Genomic DNA, 19,434 nt, shown 5'->3' on the forward strand with positions numbered 1-19,434 from the left:
TTTTAGCACCCCCAAGTGACTTAGTCTTTCCTTCTCCTTTAAGGCTGCCACCTGGCCAAGACTGTACCGACCTGCTGGTAAAAATTATGCTTGATAGTAATGTTATTAATAGGGAAGAAAAAGACAAATATGGGAAGGCTGGTATATTTTTTCTAGAAAATGTGGCAACCTTAGTGGTTATGTCATAAATGGCCAAACACGGTATGTTTTCTGCGATCTGTGATATTAAAGTTATAATGATTTCATCTTATTTATTGCAATGAAATGAATTAATGTGCTCCATATACACATTTTGTTTTTTTTATAGATACATGCATTATTAATAGAAAAACTAATTTCACTGCCAGTTTAAACATGTATTAGATTTATTTGTTGACAACTGAATGCTTATTTATTGGTGAGAAAGGTGTACGTTACATCTCTACAACAGACTGTTCTATGACTTCATCCACTTCTATAAAAATATACATCAGCTGACATGCAAGTACATATACAACATATTTCCACATGTCATGATCATGTCTCATATTGTTGTGTTATCCCTTTTAACCCGCCAATATATTTTTTGTTTGTTTTTATATGTGTGTGTGTGATAAAAAATGTTTTTACATTGCATAATTAAAGATGGGTTTTTTTTGTTTTGTTATTCATTCTCTCAGGAAGAAACCGACAAGTGCAGCAATACATTTAAAGCTTCCAGTGCAGAGAACAAAAAAAACTAAATTACAGAGGTGTTGATTGGAGAGATGCTTCGATACAAAAAGCACAAGAGGATTGTGGATGGACTAGGGACGAGTAGTGTGGGTGTTATGGATGATACAGATAGGGAGGTGAGCAGCTTCACAGATCGTGCCTTCCGAAGCTTGTGTGTTGCAGAAGATGAGCCATACAATGATGTTCCTCATCTTCCATCTCCTATTAGGGGGATGCCACTTTCCAATAAATATCACTTGGGAATCTTTAACCTTTCAGTCAGGAAGACTCAGCCACTTGCGCAGTTACCCACAATTTCAGGTCACCGTGGGAAGTGGGCACCAACATTCCAACCACTACTAAACTCCAGGAGAGAGGTGATGTTTAATGTAAAGACCAACACCAATAAACTATGTGCACCTGAACCAAGAGGATACAAGCAACGCTCCAAAGTGTCATCTTTAATAAAGACTTTTGACAACATTGAGAATGAAAGACCAGACGACTTACCTGTAGAGTCAAGGCTGCCATTGATAAAAAGCTCCCAGACAGCGCTGCTCAGCCCTGAAAATGAACTCACCTGTGGCACCAGTCTACAAGATGAAATCAAGAATAAGCAAGTAGAGCCTTCCAAACAGGAGGAAATTGCACTACATGGCAGCCCCATGTTACACAGGCGCACAGCTAGGGATGTATTTTTAGAGTCTCAGTGTGATAAATGTTTTAAGCATTCACGGTCACCATGCTCTTTGGGATCGCCACGCCTAGATGCACCCAAAAAGATGCCGAAGGAGCCTTCAAGGAAGACAAGTTTTCTTCACAGTGAGAACAGTGCTTTCAAGTCATGGAGTGACATCCACAAAAAGATAGGTTTAGGTGAAGAAAGTGACTGTTCGCTTCCTGGAACACCACCAGTTTTTGGTTCAGCAGCCTCCAACTCACCTTTATTGTCCCGAATGATACCAGGTATAAGGGCACGGGAGGCTGGAGCAGAGTTTGGCTGGACTTCACCTGCGTCTACAGCATCAAGTAGCTATGATGCTATACAAATGTTACGGTCTGTTCCTCCATTACCCAGCAAAAGAGCAGGGAAGCAAGGTAAAGAATATAAAAACAGACTTGGAACTCAAAAAGTTCAACAAGACTCTACGATTCAAGAGGAGGGAATGCAGATAGATGTGGAATGTCCATCTCCTAAAGAGCAAGTAAGCTATACTGATGCCTCTAAAAACATCAACAAATTGAACTCACCTTTAGAATCTATACAGGATCCAGTAATATGTAAGACCCCAGACACTGTGACTAATGTAAGACCACCTTTTATTGAACAAAATGAGGAAGTTAAGGCAAAGAATGGTTCCTTACAACTGACAAAGGATTCAGAGAGGACAGATAAAGCATCAAATACTTCAGTACTCACTGAAAATATACCTCCTCCAGGAAGAATAAAAAATTTAATACAACAAATAGAAAAGGAAACAGTTGAGAAAGCAATGGGATCACCTATTTTATCAGAGCAAAGACACAAGGTAAATGATTTACAAGGCGCTGAAGAGTCTTTACATTCAACAACATTTACAGTTTCTCCAGACTCTAATACTCCTCCGCAAGCTGTCAGTCTAGTCCCTCCATGGAGAAGAAAAAAGGCCATACAGAATTTAGATTCTGAAAAAGCTATTGTTCCTGCAGCCATGGATATAAAACATACTTCTACAACAGCATTCAATGATCTTACAGTTGAAAATAAAGAAGAAACCGTGCAAGAAAAGTCAACAAGCTCATCTTTCAACATCACCAATCTTTTAACTCCTGTCATAACAAGAAAAAACATTCAGAAAGCTCTAGAGGAAATACCAATGGCAATAACACCTTCTCCAGCTGAGATCTTTGTCTCCAAGGAGCAGGATCCAAAAGAGGTCAGTATGTATCAGAACAGAGACGATTACAAATCTAAAGCAACAGGTCTGTTATTTAACCTAAAAGATATGCGTAAAAGAGTGAAGAGCACATACAGTCCAGCCCCACCAGTAAGACATTGGAAAGAAAATAGTATTATTGCAGATGCTAGGATACAGGAAGATACAAACTTTAGCAACATCAGTACCAATAGAGTAAAGGAAATTGCAACTGTTAAGCCTTCCTTGAGAAAGTCAAGACAAATGGAAAGTGAAAATAAAGCTGATATACCTAGAAATGCATCAGATAATTATTTGTCTTTGAGTTCTCCAGAAATCGTAAAAGACAGTTCATTCTGTGAGAAGACAGAGACCATTCCAGAGGAAAGTTTTGGGTCAGGAATAAGCCATCAACTTGAACACAATTTGATAAATACTAAAGACTCCAGACAAAAAAATGACACCGGTGCGGACAGAAATTTTACAGAAAAAAATCAGCTTATGGTCCAGTCACCAGAAGAACCAATTTTGCAATCAGAAACTATTTCAGAGACATTAAATATTGGCAACAATTCTGATGTGGAGGTTTCAGATGTACACGAAAATGATGTTTTAGATAAAGACACAACAGCTATTTCATTCAGCCAAGGGTTGTCCCATCCACTGCAACAACTGGATAGGCAATTTGAAAACAAAGATAAGGAAAAACTAGTGGAAAGCAAAGTGTTGACAAAAGATGAGCTACTATATTATGCTGTAAATAGCTGTGTTGATCAGAGCGCTAATCTGGAGATAGATATTGCAGATAAAAGAGATGAGAAAGCAATGGAAAGTGAGAAACTGTTAAATGAAAAAGCATGTGATGATGAGCATCAAAAACCAGAACCCAACACAATGTTCAAACCAAATTTGTTCCGTATAAAAGACAACAAAGATCTTCACAAGTCTTCTCCAGTGACAAAGTCAGTGAGGCTGCCTCTTTTAAGAAGCCTTTCAGAGGATTCACTAGCTTTTAGGAAAGGAGATGTTCTCATACATTCTGATAACAGAGGACCACTAAAAGAAGCAGACAAAAATGAAAGATATTTAGACAGTAAAGATAATGAAAATACAGATACATGTTCTAAAGGAAAAGTACGAGAGTTGGTAGGTATACGTCCAGCATCAGAAATCCCTAAGCAAAAGGCTTTTGACAGTAACTTTGTGAAAACACATAAGGAGGATACCGGAAACCTAGAACTGTGGAAAAAGTTCTGCTCTATTAGTTCTGAGTGCAAAAAAAGCAAAACAGAGAAGACTGAGGTAAACAAATTAAAGCATAGCTCATTAAACATAGGTTCTCCTGAGCCTGAAAGGCACTTTTTTCATCCAGTTGAAACATGTGTTTCTGAGGTCACAGGACCATCACCTGAGTGCAATACATTGTTGTTACAAGATGTAAACAATTCCATTAAAGATATGGTGAATGGAGAAGCTGTTAATTCTCCTACAGCAGACAATGTACCATATTCTCCCCTCGAAAGTAGCCTACTGCAATTTGAAGATGCAGTGGCATTTACAGAGGACATTGTTTGTTCTACCATAACCAGTCCTATGTCCGAGAGTGTGACCTGTTCTATGGTGGCCAGCCCCATGTCTGTGAATACTCAAAGTTCTGGCTTTACCACAGCACTTTCTAGGCTGGAAGATGTTCCAAGCCCAACAACAGCAAGTGTAAACACTAAACATGAGACAATTCCACTGCCCCCTGAGAAATCGATTCCTGTTCTTGATGGGATAATGGAGACAGAAACAGCAGATAATTCTAAATATCAACAAGAAAAAAATACTATAGTAGAATCACAAAATACAAAAGTTATCGTTGCAGAACCACAAAACCTTAACAGTGCAAAGCCACCAGCTGTGCCCCCCAAAACCGAGAAAGCTCTACGACGTGCCAAACGTCTAACCAAAAAGCGGAGGAAAACTGAGTTGCCTCATAAAATGCAGGATGGGGAATATCATGAGCCAGAATTGATCTTAGATGTGCCATCACCTGGGAATGTTACACCTACATTTATAAATCAGCCAGTACACATAAAACCTGGTTCCTGTATATCTAGTATCCTAGAAGAAGTAGGATCTATATCTGCATCTTCAACACCTTCTTTACCAGCCACACAGCGCAAACTCCTCCAGGATCCAGATTCTGGGCAATACTTTGTCGTGGACATTCCAGTTCATTTCCGGATAAAGACCTTTTATGATCCAGAAACAGGGAAGTATTTACAAGTGTCTTTACCAACCTCAGAGATGGAAACACCAAGTTTTGAGGTATTAAGCAGTCCTTTTGTAATGTATCCTGGGCTTACACCAGTGCCAGTCTCATCTATATCTTTACTGAAGGGAAATTCACAATCTTTAGATCAAGTGAATGTGGAAAAACAAAGACGTTCATGGGAGGAGAGAGATGAAGAAAACTCGTTAAAGGGGCAAACATACATTGAGTCAATTTGTGATTCGTGTGACCAGAGTATGGCAGGGACTCCACAGAGTATGGACAGGATACCAAGCAGGTCTAGAAGCCCAGATATTATATCAATGAAGGATTTGGATGATTTTGCCATAGAAGCAATTTCATGAGTGCTACTATACTAGGAAAAACCCTAATCACCTATTGATAAAGTACACAAAGTTTATTGCACATGACTTGCTATATGCAAAGGCCTAAAATGTCCCTGAACTGTTTCTACCAACCAAATAGGCCATAGCATAAAGAAGTAAAGTAAATTCTATAAAATATGCCTTTTTGAAAAATGTACTTCTGATAAAACAACAAGTATTCATCTTAAAAGACTGTCAACAAAAAGTAAAGAAGTCAGACATAGAAATCTCACATGTGCTATAACCAATTCTATTGCTTTGTTTCCTTTAATATGTTCTGTGTGTTATCACATACAATTAACATTAACAAAGATCATTTTCAAAAAACATATTCTGGCAAAATCCAAAATGCATCTGTATGCATAATGACTGAATTATCACAAAATCAAAAGTTTAATTTTTGTTTAGAAAATAATGTAATTATCTTTTCACCATTATTCAATATGTACTGACACAATCTTTCCAAATATTTAGCAATGTTACCTATACAAGCTATGGTGCAAATTAAGGCAAATTTGTAAAAATGTTGTTCTGGAAAAGAGAAGCAAACAGATAATATAGATAGGTAAACCTGTCTTAAAAAATACCTTTTTTAATTTATAAGCACTTTTTTTTTTACCAAACCACACATTAGATTAAAATTAAATTTTGCCTCCTGAAGGTCCCAAAATATAAGAGACTAGACATTTTTTTCTTTAGATAAAAAAAAAATCATCTTTAATTATAATTTTCTTCCAATCGAAAGAGATAATCCTTTTAATCATTCGATCTATGGGATATTTTGGAAATCTAAATGTTTTACCAAAAACCTCAAAAAATAAAATGCTAAATATTTTTTTCCGCTGATCAGAAATAATGACCAAATTAAAAAGGATCTGTTTTTTTAATCTTAGCATATTTTATGTGTTTGCTTCTATTGTTTAAAAGGGATTTGGCCAAATTACACCATTTGGAATACTGGCTGTCCATAAAGACATATAGAAGAGCAATTACAGCTTACCAACATAAAACCTCTCCAAAGTTATATTGTACTGAAAATGCTGTGTATGAAGCAAGTGACAGAGCTCTGGGCCCTCCCTTGGAATCTGCTGTACAAGCAATAGATTGGATTTGCTGCTTTTACCAGGCAGGGGGTCTACTGAATTTAATGAAATGCTGTGTATAGTAGCCCTACCAAGTCATACAAGTCTTGCCAATTAATAGTAAAAAGCAAATAGGAGTCTGATAAGAGAAGGAACTAGAAGTGAAATCTTGGAAGGGAAAACACAACTGTTAAGACATTTGTTGTGAGTGGGGTGAATTATAATTAGGTTAAGAAAGTGTGAAACAAAACCAAGAAAAATAACTGCATCTATATGAAAGAGTATTTTGTAACATGCACTATGTGTATAGACCTTAAACCATGGTCAAGAATGTGTCTTTTTCATTTTTTTCATGCAGAATTAATAAACAAAATGCTTTAAAAAGGTGACTGATCCATTGCACTTAACCTTGAACTACATTACTGCTAATTCTCCCGCATTTAAGCAGCTAGGGGCAAAAAGAGTTGCAGATTTAGGTGGGATACTACAGGTGTTGCTGTTAGGCGTATGGGCATATGGTGTATTTCCTGCAGCGGAGATTGATTCTTCACAGCTTCCAGAGAGGTAGTTGATGCATAGTATAATCCAACAAGGGTAATAATGCAATTTCACCACAAAATATAAATATAAAGAGAAGCAATTTGTGGCATTCACTCTCCCATTGCAGGCAATTTGGCTTTATCCACTTCTATCTTAGTCACTAGAATTTAGAAAAAAAAAACAGACTGAAAATTCTACCCCCACACTTAAGTTCTTTCTTTATACACAAAGATAAAACAGAGTGAAAAGTACCACTGTTGTATACCTGTTAGCTTAATGAAAACATTATAAGTAGTGAATCACGAATTGAGTAAGAATTGTGATTATAATATTATATCAAGTATGTAAATATAAAGTGTCTTTACAGTTAAGTACATAGGTGTTCTCTGTAGTGATGGGCAAAATTTTTCGCCAGGCATGGATTCGCTGCGAATTTCCGTGTTTCGCCATTGGCGGATTGTTTAGAGAAACGGATGAAAAAATTTGCTGCGGAAAAATTTGCAGCGCGTCCAAAAATTGTCGCCCACATCAAAAAAGAATAGTTGCGGCCTTCAAAAAAAATAGTCGTGGGCTTCAAAAGAATAGCCGCGGGCGACAAAAGAATACCCGCGGGCGACAAAAGAATTTTTTTTGACGCGCAACATTTTCGCCGTTTCGGGAATCTTTTGAAAGATTCGCAAATTTTTTTTCTGCAGATTTGCAACAACACAGTGCATTTGTACTGTAAGCATATGATAAACCTAAAGCTATAGTCCAAGTATTCCTGCCCACCAGTGTGATAATTTGTGTGACCTCTATATATACATGTGCATAAGTCTATTAATATAGCATTGCAGAATGCATGCAGCGCCTTGATACACTGCTGAAAAACACATACATGAGAGAAATATCAATAGAATACAGAACTGGAGTAGTGTGAGGCACTATTTTAGATAAATCATCAAGCATAATATTAGTGACAAAAAACATAATTTGGTGCACATATTAGGGTTTATTTACAAGTTTTCTGCACTTTGCACCTTGCCACTACTGGGATTTGTACCACTGCCAATATGCACAGAATGTCGCACGAGTTGTGGTTATTTATGTACAGGTATATAACATTAGTAGTGCTTAGTGGTACTGCATACTTCAGTGGTGGCTATGGAATAGAGTACCAAGCAATGCAAGGCACAAAGATACTCTATTCAGTTGTCCACTGCCTGTGTGTTTACACTTGGTAAATAATCCCTACTGTATTTTTGTAAGACAAAAAGTAGTGGGCAAATTTGGACAAGGGCAGTAATGCAGCAATATTCACTAATCAGTGTTTGCCATTGTTAGTATACAAATGCAATTTACCCTGTGTCATTAATAAGTCCCAATAAAGAATTTACCTAGACCCCAGATGGGTCTGGCCAGAGCATCAGGGGTAGAAAGGCCACACTTTTCTTACTGCCTGTTGTGGCCTGTATTCACTGAATGCAGCCCAAATTAGGGGATTAACAGATCAATTGATAATCCCACCAAATTGGTAACAACTAAAACTAGAAAGGGAAGTTTGAGAACAAACTTCATGTTGGGTTGAAAAACATAAAGTCACTGAATGGGCTCTGCCTACTTTCTCTAACCTTGGAGCACAGTTATATAGTAAAAACCACTGTGCAAAGTTTGGGGACCCTGGTTTTAATAGTGTCTGAATGGCAGCAACTTAAATTTCCCCACTGAAAGTCAACGAGTGATATCCGATTGGCGGTTTGTGGCTCCACCCCCTTTTTCTAACCTGGAACTGCAGTTACCCAGTGACTAATTCTACAAAGTTTAGGCACCCTAGGATTTATAGTTAAAGAACGGCAGCAGTTAAAATTTAAACCAATAAAATTCAATAGGTGAATTCTGATTGGTGGTTGGCGGGTGTGCCCCCTTTTTCTAACCTTGAGTCGAAGTCACCCAGTGACAAACAGTGGGCACCCTGGCATAAATAGTGTGAGAATGGCAGCATTTTAAATTTAAACCAATAAAATTCAATGGATGAAATCTGATTGGCTGTTAGTGGCCCAACCCACTTTTCCTATTTTTGAACTGCAGTCCCCCAGTGACCAACTTTGCAAATTTTGGGGACTCAGGCATAAAAATTGTGAGACTGGCAGCATTTTACACTTCACAATTGAAAGTAAATAGGTGAAATGTGATTAGCTGTTGGTGGCTCCGCCCACTTTCCCCCCCCAAACTTTGAACAGCAAATACCCAGTGACTAACTCTGAAAACTTTAACAATCCTGGAATTAATATTTAAATAATGGCATCAGTTTAAATATAAACCAATGAAATCTAATAGGTGGAAATGGATTTGCTGTTGGTGGCTCCTCCCACTTGTTCTAACCTTGAATATGTAGTCATCCAGTGATGATGATGACATGATGATGTAGTCATCCAGTCATCCAGTGCAAAGTTTGGGAACCCTGACATAAATAGTGTGAGAAAAGCAGCATTTTAAATTTAAACCAAAAAAATTCAATAGGTGAAGTCTGATTGGCTGTTGGTGGCTCCACCCACTTTTTAAAACTTAAAAATGCAGTCCCCTAGTGACCCCGGTGTTTATACTGTGAGAATGGCAGCAGGTTGAATTTCCCCATTGAAAATCAATAGTTAAAATCTGATTGGCTGTTGGTGGCTCCACCTATTTTTTCTAACTCTGAACCACAGTTACCTGGTGACTAGCTATCTAAGGAGACCTTAGTATTAATATTTAAAGAATGGCAGCAGTTTAAATTTAAACATATGAAGTCTATAGGTGAAATATGATTGGTTGTTGTTGGCCCCGCCCACTTTTCTAAACTTGAAACATAGTCACCCAGTGACAAACTGTGCAAAGTTTGGGGACCCTGACATTAAACATGTGAGAATGGCAGAAGTTAAAATTTCCCCACTGAAAACAATGAAAGAAATGGGATTGGCTTTTGGCAGCCCCGCCCACTTTTTCAAACCTAGAGTACGAAGTCACGCAGTGACTGTGCAAATTTTGCGAACCCTAGCATCAAACCAATAAAATTCAATAGGTGAAATCTGATTGGCTGTTAGTGGCCCCGCCCACTTTTTCAAAACTAAAACTGCAGTCCCCTAGTGACCAACTGTGCAAAGTTTGGGGACCCTGGTGTTAATACTGTGAGAATGGCAGCAGATTGAATTTCCCCATTGAAAGTCAATAGGTAAACTCTGATTGGCTGTTGGTGGCTCTGCCCACTTTTTCTTACCTTGAACCACAGTTACCTGGTGCCTAACCCTGCAAAGTTTGGGGACCCTGGGGTTATTACTGTGAGAATGGCAGTAGGTTGAATTTCCGGCATCCAACAATCATCATATTTTCATTCAGGCTGACCCCATGACTGTGTGATTCAAGTTTGGGGAGTGTAGCCTCAAAGCTGTAAGATTGGCAGCAGTTTCCCCATTAAAGTCAATGGGTGAAATTTGATTGGCTGTTGTTGGCCCCTCCCACTTTGGGGTCATCCAACAAATATCGCTGTTTCATTCGGGGTGACCCCATGATTATGTTATTCAAGTTTGGGGGGTGTAGCTTCAAAGCTGTAAGAGTGGCAGCAGTTTGAAAATCTTCCCTGTCAAAGTCAGTGGGAAAATTGGGGTGTTCGGAGCGGCGCCACAAAAAGACAGGGGTTGGATCGCTTAGAAAAGCACAAGCAACCTGCTCCGCTATAGGGCGAAGATGTGTGTGCGAGTTTGGGTGTTGTATCCCTAAAACTGTAGGAGGAGTAGCGTTTAGAAAATTGGGGGCGCTAAGAAGAAGAAGAAGCGGAAGAATAAGCCAAAGTCGAAGAACAGTATGTTGGGGTTTTCAACCCAACATAATAATGTCACAGGGGGTTTATTCTTGGTTTACACATAAGACCCTGGTCACACACAGCATCTGCTTCTCTCAGCCTGAATTTTGTAGGCAGAGAGATGATGCCATATGGTATGAGACACCGTAGGAAGGGGGTCCCTGCCCCGTAGAGCTTACAATCTAAGTGGTTGGATAACATACAGGCACAAACTGGAAGGTAAGAGTGCATCAGGTATGGGCAAATGCCCTTAAGCGCAGGACTGATCAAAATAAGGTTTTAGTGCTCCAGAATGTAACAGCTGAGCTTTTTCTTAAAGAGAGTGGGTGAGTTTCCCTACAGAGGGATTCAAGGGATAGAGTTCCAGAGGTAAGGAGCAGCGAGATAGAAAGGTTTAAGACGAGAGAGTGCAGTGGGTGTGGATGGTGTAAAAAGACGGAGGCTCTGAGGGGAGCGGAGGAGACGACCAGGAACATGTAGGGAGACCAGTGAAGAAATGTAGTGAAGAGCAGAGGAGTGAAGGGCTTTGAATGTTAGCAGAAGGATTTTGTAAGCTATCCTTTGCTTAACAGGCAGCCATACAAGAGAGCTTAATTGAGGCTGAACAGGTTCCCTCTTAGGAGAGAGCAGGAGGATCCTGGCAGCAGAGTTTAAAATTGATTGCAGGGGAGAGGTGGGAGTCTGGGAGGCCGGTTAGTAGGAGATTGCAGTAATCTAAGCAGGAAAGGATAAGGACATGTATTAGTGTTTTATCTGTTACTTGTGAAAGAAAGGGGCTTATCTTGGCAATATTGCGGAGGAAAAAACGGCAGGTTTTGGCAGTGTTATTAATATGGTTAGAGAAGGAGAGTGACTGGTCAAAGATAACCCCAAGGCAGCATGCAAAATTTACAGGGTTGATGGTCATGCCATCAATAGTAATAGTGAAAGGAGGAGGAGGGCCAGGTTTGGGTGGGAAGACCATGAGCTCTGTTTTAGCTAGGTTAAGTTTGAGCTGGCGTCAGTTCATCCAGGAGGAGATAACCAGGAGGCAGTTACCAATCTGTGTTTGGACATCAGTGGTTAGTGCAGGGGCGTCTAAATATACAGGTATCTGGATGTCATCTGCATATAAGTGATATTTAAGATCAAAAGAAGAAATAAAGTCTCCTAAAGAGAGAGTGTACAGGGAATTGGCTACTTAATAGCCCCTATGTGTACTGGCAGCCTACAGGAGGCTCTATTTGGCATTATCCTTGGTTTTCCTGCAACCAAAACTTGCCTCCTAACCAGGAATTCAAAACTGAGCACCTAATTTGAGGCCATTGGGTGCAACATCCAAGGGGTTGGAGAGCAACATGTTGCTCACAAACCACTGGTTGGGGATCACTGCTCTAGGGCAGTGATCTCCAACCAGTGGCTTGTGAGCAACATGTTGCTTACCAACCCCTTGGATGTTGCTCTCAGTGCCCCCAAACCAGGTAGTTATTATTCAAATTCCTGACTTGGTGGCAAGTTTTGGTTGAATAAAAACAAGATTTACTACCACATAAAGCCTCCTGTAAGCTGATAGTTGTATAGAGGCTACCTAATAGCCAATGTTAGCCCTTATTTGGCACCTCTATGAACTTTTATGATGCTTGTGTTGCTCTCCAAGTCTTTTTGCATTTGCTCATGAGTAAGAACAGTTGGGGACCCCTGCACTAGGGAACAAATTATGCCCAGCAGAACCACGCAAGGTGAAAAGATCACAGGCAGTATTTCTTGGCACATATTCTTGTTAGGGGTGCATTTGGTGTTCTTCTGTAATAAAGGGTAAAGTAGTATACCATCCTAGTAATGGCAAAAAACTTCCACTCAAAGGTTATGGAACATGTGATACCTCTGGGGTGGTATATATGTTAAAGTGCCCATGTGGGTTGTTGTTCAAACGCAGAAGCTACGCTGTTTCTGGCATGGTTAAACTTCTGTGCTCCCTGCATTTTTTGGGCACAGGAAGTTTCCAGAGGGTTGTAGGGGTCTATGGGTAAAAGAATGCATAAAAGAACATAAATCTGACATTTCTTACTTTAAATCAGGTGCTCAGACTAATACATCAATGGCACGCCATTTCAACATGGTAAAACACAATCAGTCACAACTGAAGTGGCAAGTATTAGAAGTAGTTCAGAGACCACAAAAGGGAGGTGATGTAACCAGATTGTTAAACTAAGTGGATTAAAAACTAAAAAGCCTTAATCTAGAAGGCCTCAATGAATACTGGAGTGTAAGTAGTTTATAACCCTTTTACTGCCAGCCATTTTGGTCAAAGCGGAATGTGTGGGCCTTTTCTTGGGTGGACTTTTAATTTACCCAGGAAACCTATATATATTGTTTTTTTCAGGACAACCTAAGTTTTCAAAATATGGTAGAATTTTTTAAGATATAGGTTTCTAAATGTCTAAAAAAATGAAAAAAATATCACATTTTCCATAATATAAACACATATGCCAGAAACAAAAATAATTTTATGCATGAAAATACAACTGATTTGGAAAGTCGCATGTCTTCTGAACGCCAATACCAAATATATATAGTTTTATGGAAATTTCTCACTTGTATAGGTCAAAAACTCCCAGGAGTACACTACCAAATTTCTAAAACACTGCTCAAGGCCAAAACTTCCACTAACAGAAAGTTTATCCCAGAAAATTATACATTTTTGGAAAGAACAGATTCTGGGGAATCCAAAATAGGTAGATCTGTCTATTCCAAACTACCAAGTTGCAATGCTTTCCTAAAGTTATTGGTTTTTATCAAAATTTGTGAATTTTTTGAAAAATCGTTTCAAAGCTTCCAGTCCATAGTATCTTCTACAGGCCATAAGGTAACCACATAAAACACCCTAAATTTGAATGCCAGGGGTCCACTGAACAGTTTGAGACCCAATATGTATAGGTTTACCTAAGCATGTGGCATGTAGGGGCCCCATTTGATATATCATTTCTGTAATTACAGCTCCTGCAAAATCAATAAATTTACATCATTTTATGCGGGATAAAGTATGCTCACCCCAGAAATCCATATATTTTTGGGAAGTACACATTCCCCTGAATCTAAAATGTACTCCAAAGTACCAAGCCGCAAAGCTTTCCTAAATTTGGAGATATTGATGACATTTACAAAAAGCCCCTCAAAGCTTCCACTTTGCAGCATCTTATCTCCAACATAGCATTATGTACCAAGATAAAACACCATTGTTAAGGTTAAATAAGCTTATTCTGTTAAACTCCAAGACTAATATAAATTTGTACTGTGAGCCACTGTTATGAAATGTCTATTTTTCTGTCCCACACATTGCTTTCCTTGCTCAATGTTGAAAGTTACACCTTAATCTGGGAGCCAACACATTTACATCATTTTATGTGGGATAAAACTACAAAAAAGTATGCTCACCCCAGAAAGCCATATATTTTTGGAAAGTGCACATTTCCTCGAATCTAAAATGGGTACCCATGTCCTTCTACTCCAAAGTACCAAACCGCAAAGCTTTCCTACATTTGGCGATTTTGATGGCATCTTAGCTCCAAGATAAAACACCCTAAATTTGAATTCCAGGGGTCCACTGAACAGTGTGATACACAATATGTATAGTTGTACCTAACTCATGTAGGGCTCGTTGCCCAGGGGGCTGTCATTGCTCAGAACTCTCTGCAGAAGAGGCACATGCCGCTTCTGCAAAGAGAAACCTAGATCTGCCAAACAACATATGACATAGTAACATAGTAACATAGTAACATAGTAAGTTGGGTTGAAAAAAGACATACGTCCATCACGTTCACCCATAATGCCTATATATAACTTGCCTAACTACTAGTTGATCCAGAGGAAGACAAAAAACCCCATCTGAAACCTCTCTAATTTGCCGCAGAGGGGAAAAAATTCCTTCCTGACTCCAAGATGGCAATCGGACCAGTCCCTGGATCAACTTGTACTAAGATCTATCTCCCATAACCCTGTATTCCCTCACTTGCTAAGAATCCATCCAGCCCCTTCTTAAAGTTATATAATGTATCAGCCAACACGACTGATTCGGGGAGGGAATTCCACAACTTCACAGCTCTCACAGTAAAAAATCCTTTCCGTATATTTAAACGGAACCTCCCTTCTTCTAAACGGAGTGGGTGCCCTCATGTCCGTTGATAGGACCTACTGGTAAATAAAACATTAGAAAGGTTATTATATGATCCCCTTATTTATTTATACATAGTTATTATGTCACCTCTTAAGCTCCTCTTCTCCAGTGTAAACAAACCCAACTTGGCCAGTCTTTCTTCATAACTGAGACTTTCCATACCCTTTACCAACTTAGTGGCCCTTCTCTGGACCCTCTCTAACTCAACCATGTCCCGTTTGAGCACTGGAGACCAGAACTGGACAGCATATTCTAGATAGGGCCTTACCAGCGCTCTGTAAAGGGGAAGAATAACACCCTCCTCCCGTGAATCTATACCCCTTTTAGTACAGCTCAAAACCTTGTTTGCCCTTGCAGCTGCTGCCTGGCATTGCTTGCTACAGCCAAGTTTATTATCTACAAGGACTCCAAGTTCCTTCTCCATTATGGATTTGCCAAGTGCAGTCCCATTAAGGGTATAAGTGGCTTGCATATTTTTACATCCCAGGTGCATGACCTTATATTTATCCACATTAAATCTCATCTTCCATTTAGCCGCCCAGATTGCCAGTTGGTCAAGATCCTGCTGCAAGGATGCCACATCCTGGATAGAATTTACTGGTCTGCAGAGTTTTGTGTCATCTGCAAACACTGATACATTACTTATAATACCCTCCCCTAAGTCATTTATGAACAAGTTAAACAAAAGTAGACCCAGTACAGAACCCTGAGGGACCCCACTGAGAACCTTATTCCAAGTAGAGAATGTACCATTAACAACCACCCTCTGTACCCAATCCTGTAGCCAGTTTTGTATCCATGTGCAATAATAATAAGACCAATAGACCTTAGTTTAAAAAGCAGTTGTTTGTGGGGAACGGTATCAAATGCTTTGGCAAAATCCAAATAGATTATATCTACTGCATCCCCACTGTCCAGCTTCTTAATTACCTCATCATAAAAGCAATTAAATTGGTCTGACATGACCTGTCCTTCATAAAGCCATGCTGATTACTGCTCATAATGGCATTCTCCAGTACATAATTTTGTATGTGATCCCTTAACAAGCCTTCAAATAACTTGCCCACCACGGATGTCAAACTTACAGGCCTATAATTGCCAGGCTGAGATCTTACTCCCTTTTTAAATATAGGAATGACATTCGCCTTCTTCCAATCCCTAGGTACCATACCTAATGAAAGCAAGTCTGAGAATATCAGAAACAAGGGCCACTGTAATTCTGACCCTAGCTCTCTCAGTACCCGAGGGTGTATTCCATCTGGCCCAGGTGCCTTGTTTACATTTATCTTGTGTAACCCTTTAAGCACCATATCCTGTGTCAACCACTGTGTAGTTTGAGCTGAGGCAACAGTGAAGCTATTGGGTGGGACTTGGCACTCTGGCTCCTCTACTGTATACACAGAAGAAAATAACTGGTTAAGCACATCTGCCTTTTCTGTATCCGCTGTAACCATATTGTTACTATAACTTAATGGGGCTACATCCTCAACCTGCATCTTTTTACTATTAATATACTTAAAAAACTTTTTGGGGTTAGTCTTGGCCTCTGCCGCGATGCGCTCCTCATTTTCTATCTTTGCTTTCCGGATTGCTGTTTTACGCAGCTAACGTCCCCTCTGACTTATATTTCTTAAAAGCTTTCCTTTTTTTCCCTATTAACTTCTTTACCTCAGTGTTAAGCCACATAGGGTGATTCTTAACACTTTTGTTTCTTGCACCAAACATCAAATGAAATAACATTATGATCACTATTACCCAGGGGTTCAACCACTTGCTATATGTTCTGGGTCATTAGAGAACACTAGATCCAGTATAGCATGGTTCCTGGTTGGCTCCTCAACAACCTGTGACATAAAGTTGTAATGCAGCAAGTTTATAAACTTGTTCCCATTTACTGTCCTGGCAGTATTATGGCTCCAGTCAATATCAGGATAATTAAAATCCCCCATTATTATCACTTGCCCCAAACTAGCAGCCTTTTCTATTTGCAACAGGAGCTGAGCCTCCTCCTCCTCCTCACTTACATTTGGGGGTCTAAAGCATACCCCTACAATTAGTTTGGTAGATTCTTTACTATCTGTGAGAAGCTCAACCCATAAGGATTCAGCTCCCTCTGTTACCCCCATTACTTCCTCTTTAATATTTGCTTTTAATGCTTGCTTAACGAACAGACACACTCCTCCTCCTTTTCTATTGCCCCTGTCCCTCCAAAACAATGTATAACCCCCAATATTAACTGCCCAGTCATGAGACTCAATCAACCAAGTTTCAGATCACATCATATTTCCGCTCCAATGCCAGTCCCTCCAGACTCCTTGCATTGGTAAATGACATACGTGGTTGGCAGGTAACATATATTTCTGCAATCATGTATGCCATACATTGTTGGCAGGAAAAGTGCCAAAGGAAATACCCTTACAATTTGATATAAATTGTGCAATAATTATAATATTGTTCTCTAACTCTACATCCCTCTCGTTATATAGTATAGCTGCTCTAGTTTTTTTAAAAAAATCTGAGAACTGCTTTGAATACTACATAATGGTAAGACCTTTTCATATAATTTATGGCCAGCCTAGGTACTCTAAATATCCTATGGTATAAACCTATTGTGAAGCTATTTTTGCTAATTATCACGCTAATCTGTGCATATATTAACAACTAATTGGGGGAGGCGTTAGTCAGAGCACATTGCGATTTCTGAGCATTTGTGAAGTTTGCAATGGGATTTTTGCTGGATTAGGAGGAGGATCAGCAAGTCTGTGAACGTCCTAGAGTGATGCGTCCTCGAATTTTCAGGGAAAGGTCCACTCTAGAGGACTTAACGGAGGATGAAGTAGTCAGGCGTTACAGGCTAAATAGAGCTGCAATATACAGCCTGTTGAGGGTTGGAGGGTTCTACGGGGGGGGTGTCACAGCCCACTTTTTCATGGTGCCTTGGCCAGGTCCTGGATGCCATCCGCTCAGTGTCTGGGAATTACATCTCAATTACCAAAAAAATCAAAATGAGTGGAACACCGTGAAAAGGCAGTTTTATGGCGTGAGTGGCATCCCCAATCTGTTGGGTGCCATTGACTGCACCCATGTGGCATTAAACCCCCCCAAGACAGGGAGCATATTTTCCGGAACAGGAAGAGCTACCACTCCCTGAATATATAAGAGGTGTGTGATGCACGTATGAACATCATGAGCATCGTGTCTGGCTTTCCCTGGCTCCTCTCACGATGCTTACATCTTAAGGCAGTCTGGGCTTTATGATGCTTTTCAAACTGGACAAATGCGTCATGAGTGGCCTTTAGGCAAGTATTTGTGTAATGTCTAGCACAACTTGCCCACATTTGCTTTCTGTTTGCCACTGTCAAACCAGACCCTGCCTGCCATAAGCTTGCTTTGCAATTGCAAAAGTGCCCTCTTTTGCCAGTGGAAGAGTCAAAGCAGCTACTTGTAGTGTCACCTATCAGTCTCACACTGTCACATCTGTTGCAAAAGGGTCGTGTTTTGACAGAGGGAGACTGGAAGCAGCTTATTTGTTTGCAGCATCTTATTTTATTTTAGGAGATGCTGGCTACCCGTGCTCTAGGTGGCTGATCACCCCCATTCACAGACCGCGTACACAGGCTGAATGTGCTTTTAACGAAGCACATGTCAGGGTGCGGTCTGTGATTGAGAGAACATTCAGGGTGATTAAAAGCTGCTTCTGCTGCCTGGATAAGTCGGGATGCAGCTTGATGTACAGCCCCTCTAAAGTTGCCCAAATCATGGTAGTGTGTGCTGTACTGCACAATCTGGCTAACTGCCATGGATTACCTGGCAATGTGGCTGAGGACCTGGATGACCCCATACATCCCCAAGATCCTGTCCAAGGTGCCGATGACAGAGGGAATCTTTTCCTTACTTTTCCAGTAAGTACCTGCAATCTTTAATCCCATAAACAAGAAACACCAAAAAACTTCTCAAAAAAAAAAATGTTTTTATCTACAGTAAAATGAGTTGCCCGCTTACAAAAGAAATGCTCCTTTCTTTTATTTCTCACAGTAGTAGTGAGTGGCAACTAAGTCTGTTGTTGATTTGAGCATGTGATTCCCCCACCCCCAACACAATTAGCAAAAAGAGAAATGTTTATTTACAAAGCACACAGGACTAATGTGTATTAATACTATTGCTTAATACAACTTTTGCCACTTAAACAAAAAAAAACAAAGATGAAAAATTGATAACATGCACATTTATTTTTTTTTATGCAGCTGTCTACTGGGAGCTGCAGAAGTGCTTGCTGTATCAGCACTATCTCTAGTAGCAGAGCATGTTAGCATTACTCTACTTGTTTGTAGAGCACTTTTGTGCAAGTTTGTGTTCATTTCTTTTTGTGCATGTGTCATGCTCTCAATTTTGATTTTCCAACAACGCAACTTTTTGTTGCTGGACATTCAAATGCTCTTGATGTAGGTTTAACATAGCTGCCTCGTCCGAGGCTTGTCGTGCCTGGCTTTTGTGGCAACACACAAGTCCAGACGGACAGTGTGCATTTTTTTCATTAAGGACTTGTTGTGCCATATATCAGTGATCTGTGGAAGCGATCTTTTTCAGGTTCCACTCTTTGGGGGGGGGGGGGTG

At 39.8% G+C, this 19,434-nt stretch overlaps 1 protein-coding gene across 2 annotated transcripts in view; it reads left to right on the forward strand.

The window, feature by feature from the left end:
* c10orf71 (chromosome 10 open reading frame 71) overlaps window positions 1-6,702 on the forward strand; it is a 39,969-nt gene extending 33,267 nt beyond the window's left edge. For both annotated transcript variants that reach the window (XM_004915912.4, XM_004915913.4), the window contains one exon: window positions 660-6,702. In XM_004915912.4, coding sequence (XP_004915969.1) covers window positions 747-5,210 — 4,464 coding nt within the window. In that variant the 5' untranslated portion in view covers window positions 660-746 and the 3' untranslated portion in view covers window positions 5,211-6,702. The remainder of the gene's footprint in view (window positions 1-659) is intronic.
* Window positions 6,703-19,434: the final 12,732 nt, after the last annotated feature.

The sequence above is a fragment of the Xenopus tropicalis genome, chromosome 7 (genome assembly GCF_000004195.4).
Source record: "Xenopus tropicalis strain Nigerian chromosome 7, UCB_Xtro_10.0, whole genome shotgun sequence".
NCBI lineage: Eukaryota > Metazoa > Chordata > Amphibia > Anura > Pipidae > Xenopus > Xenopus tropicalis.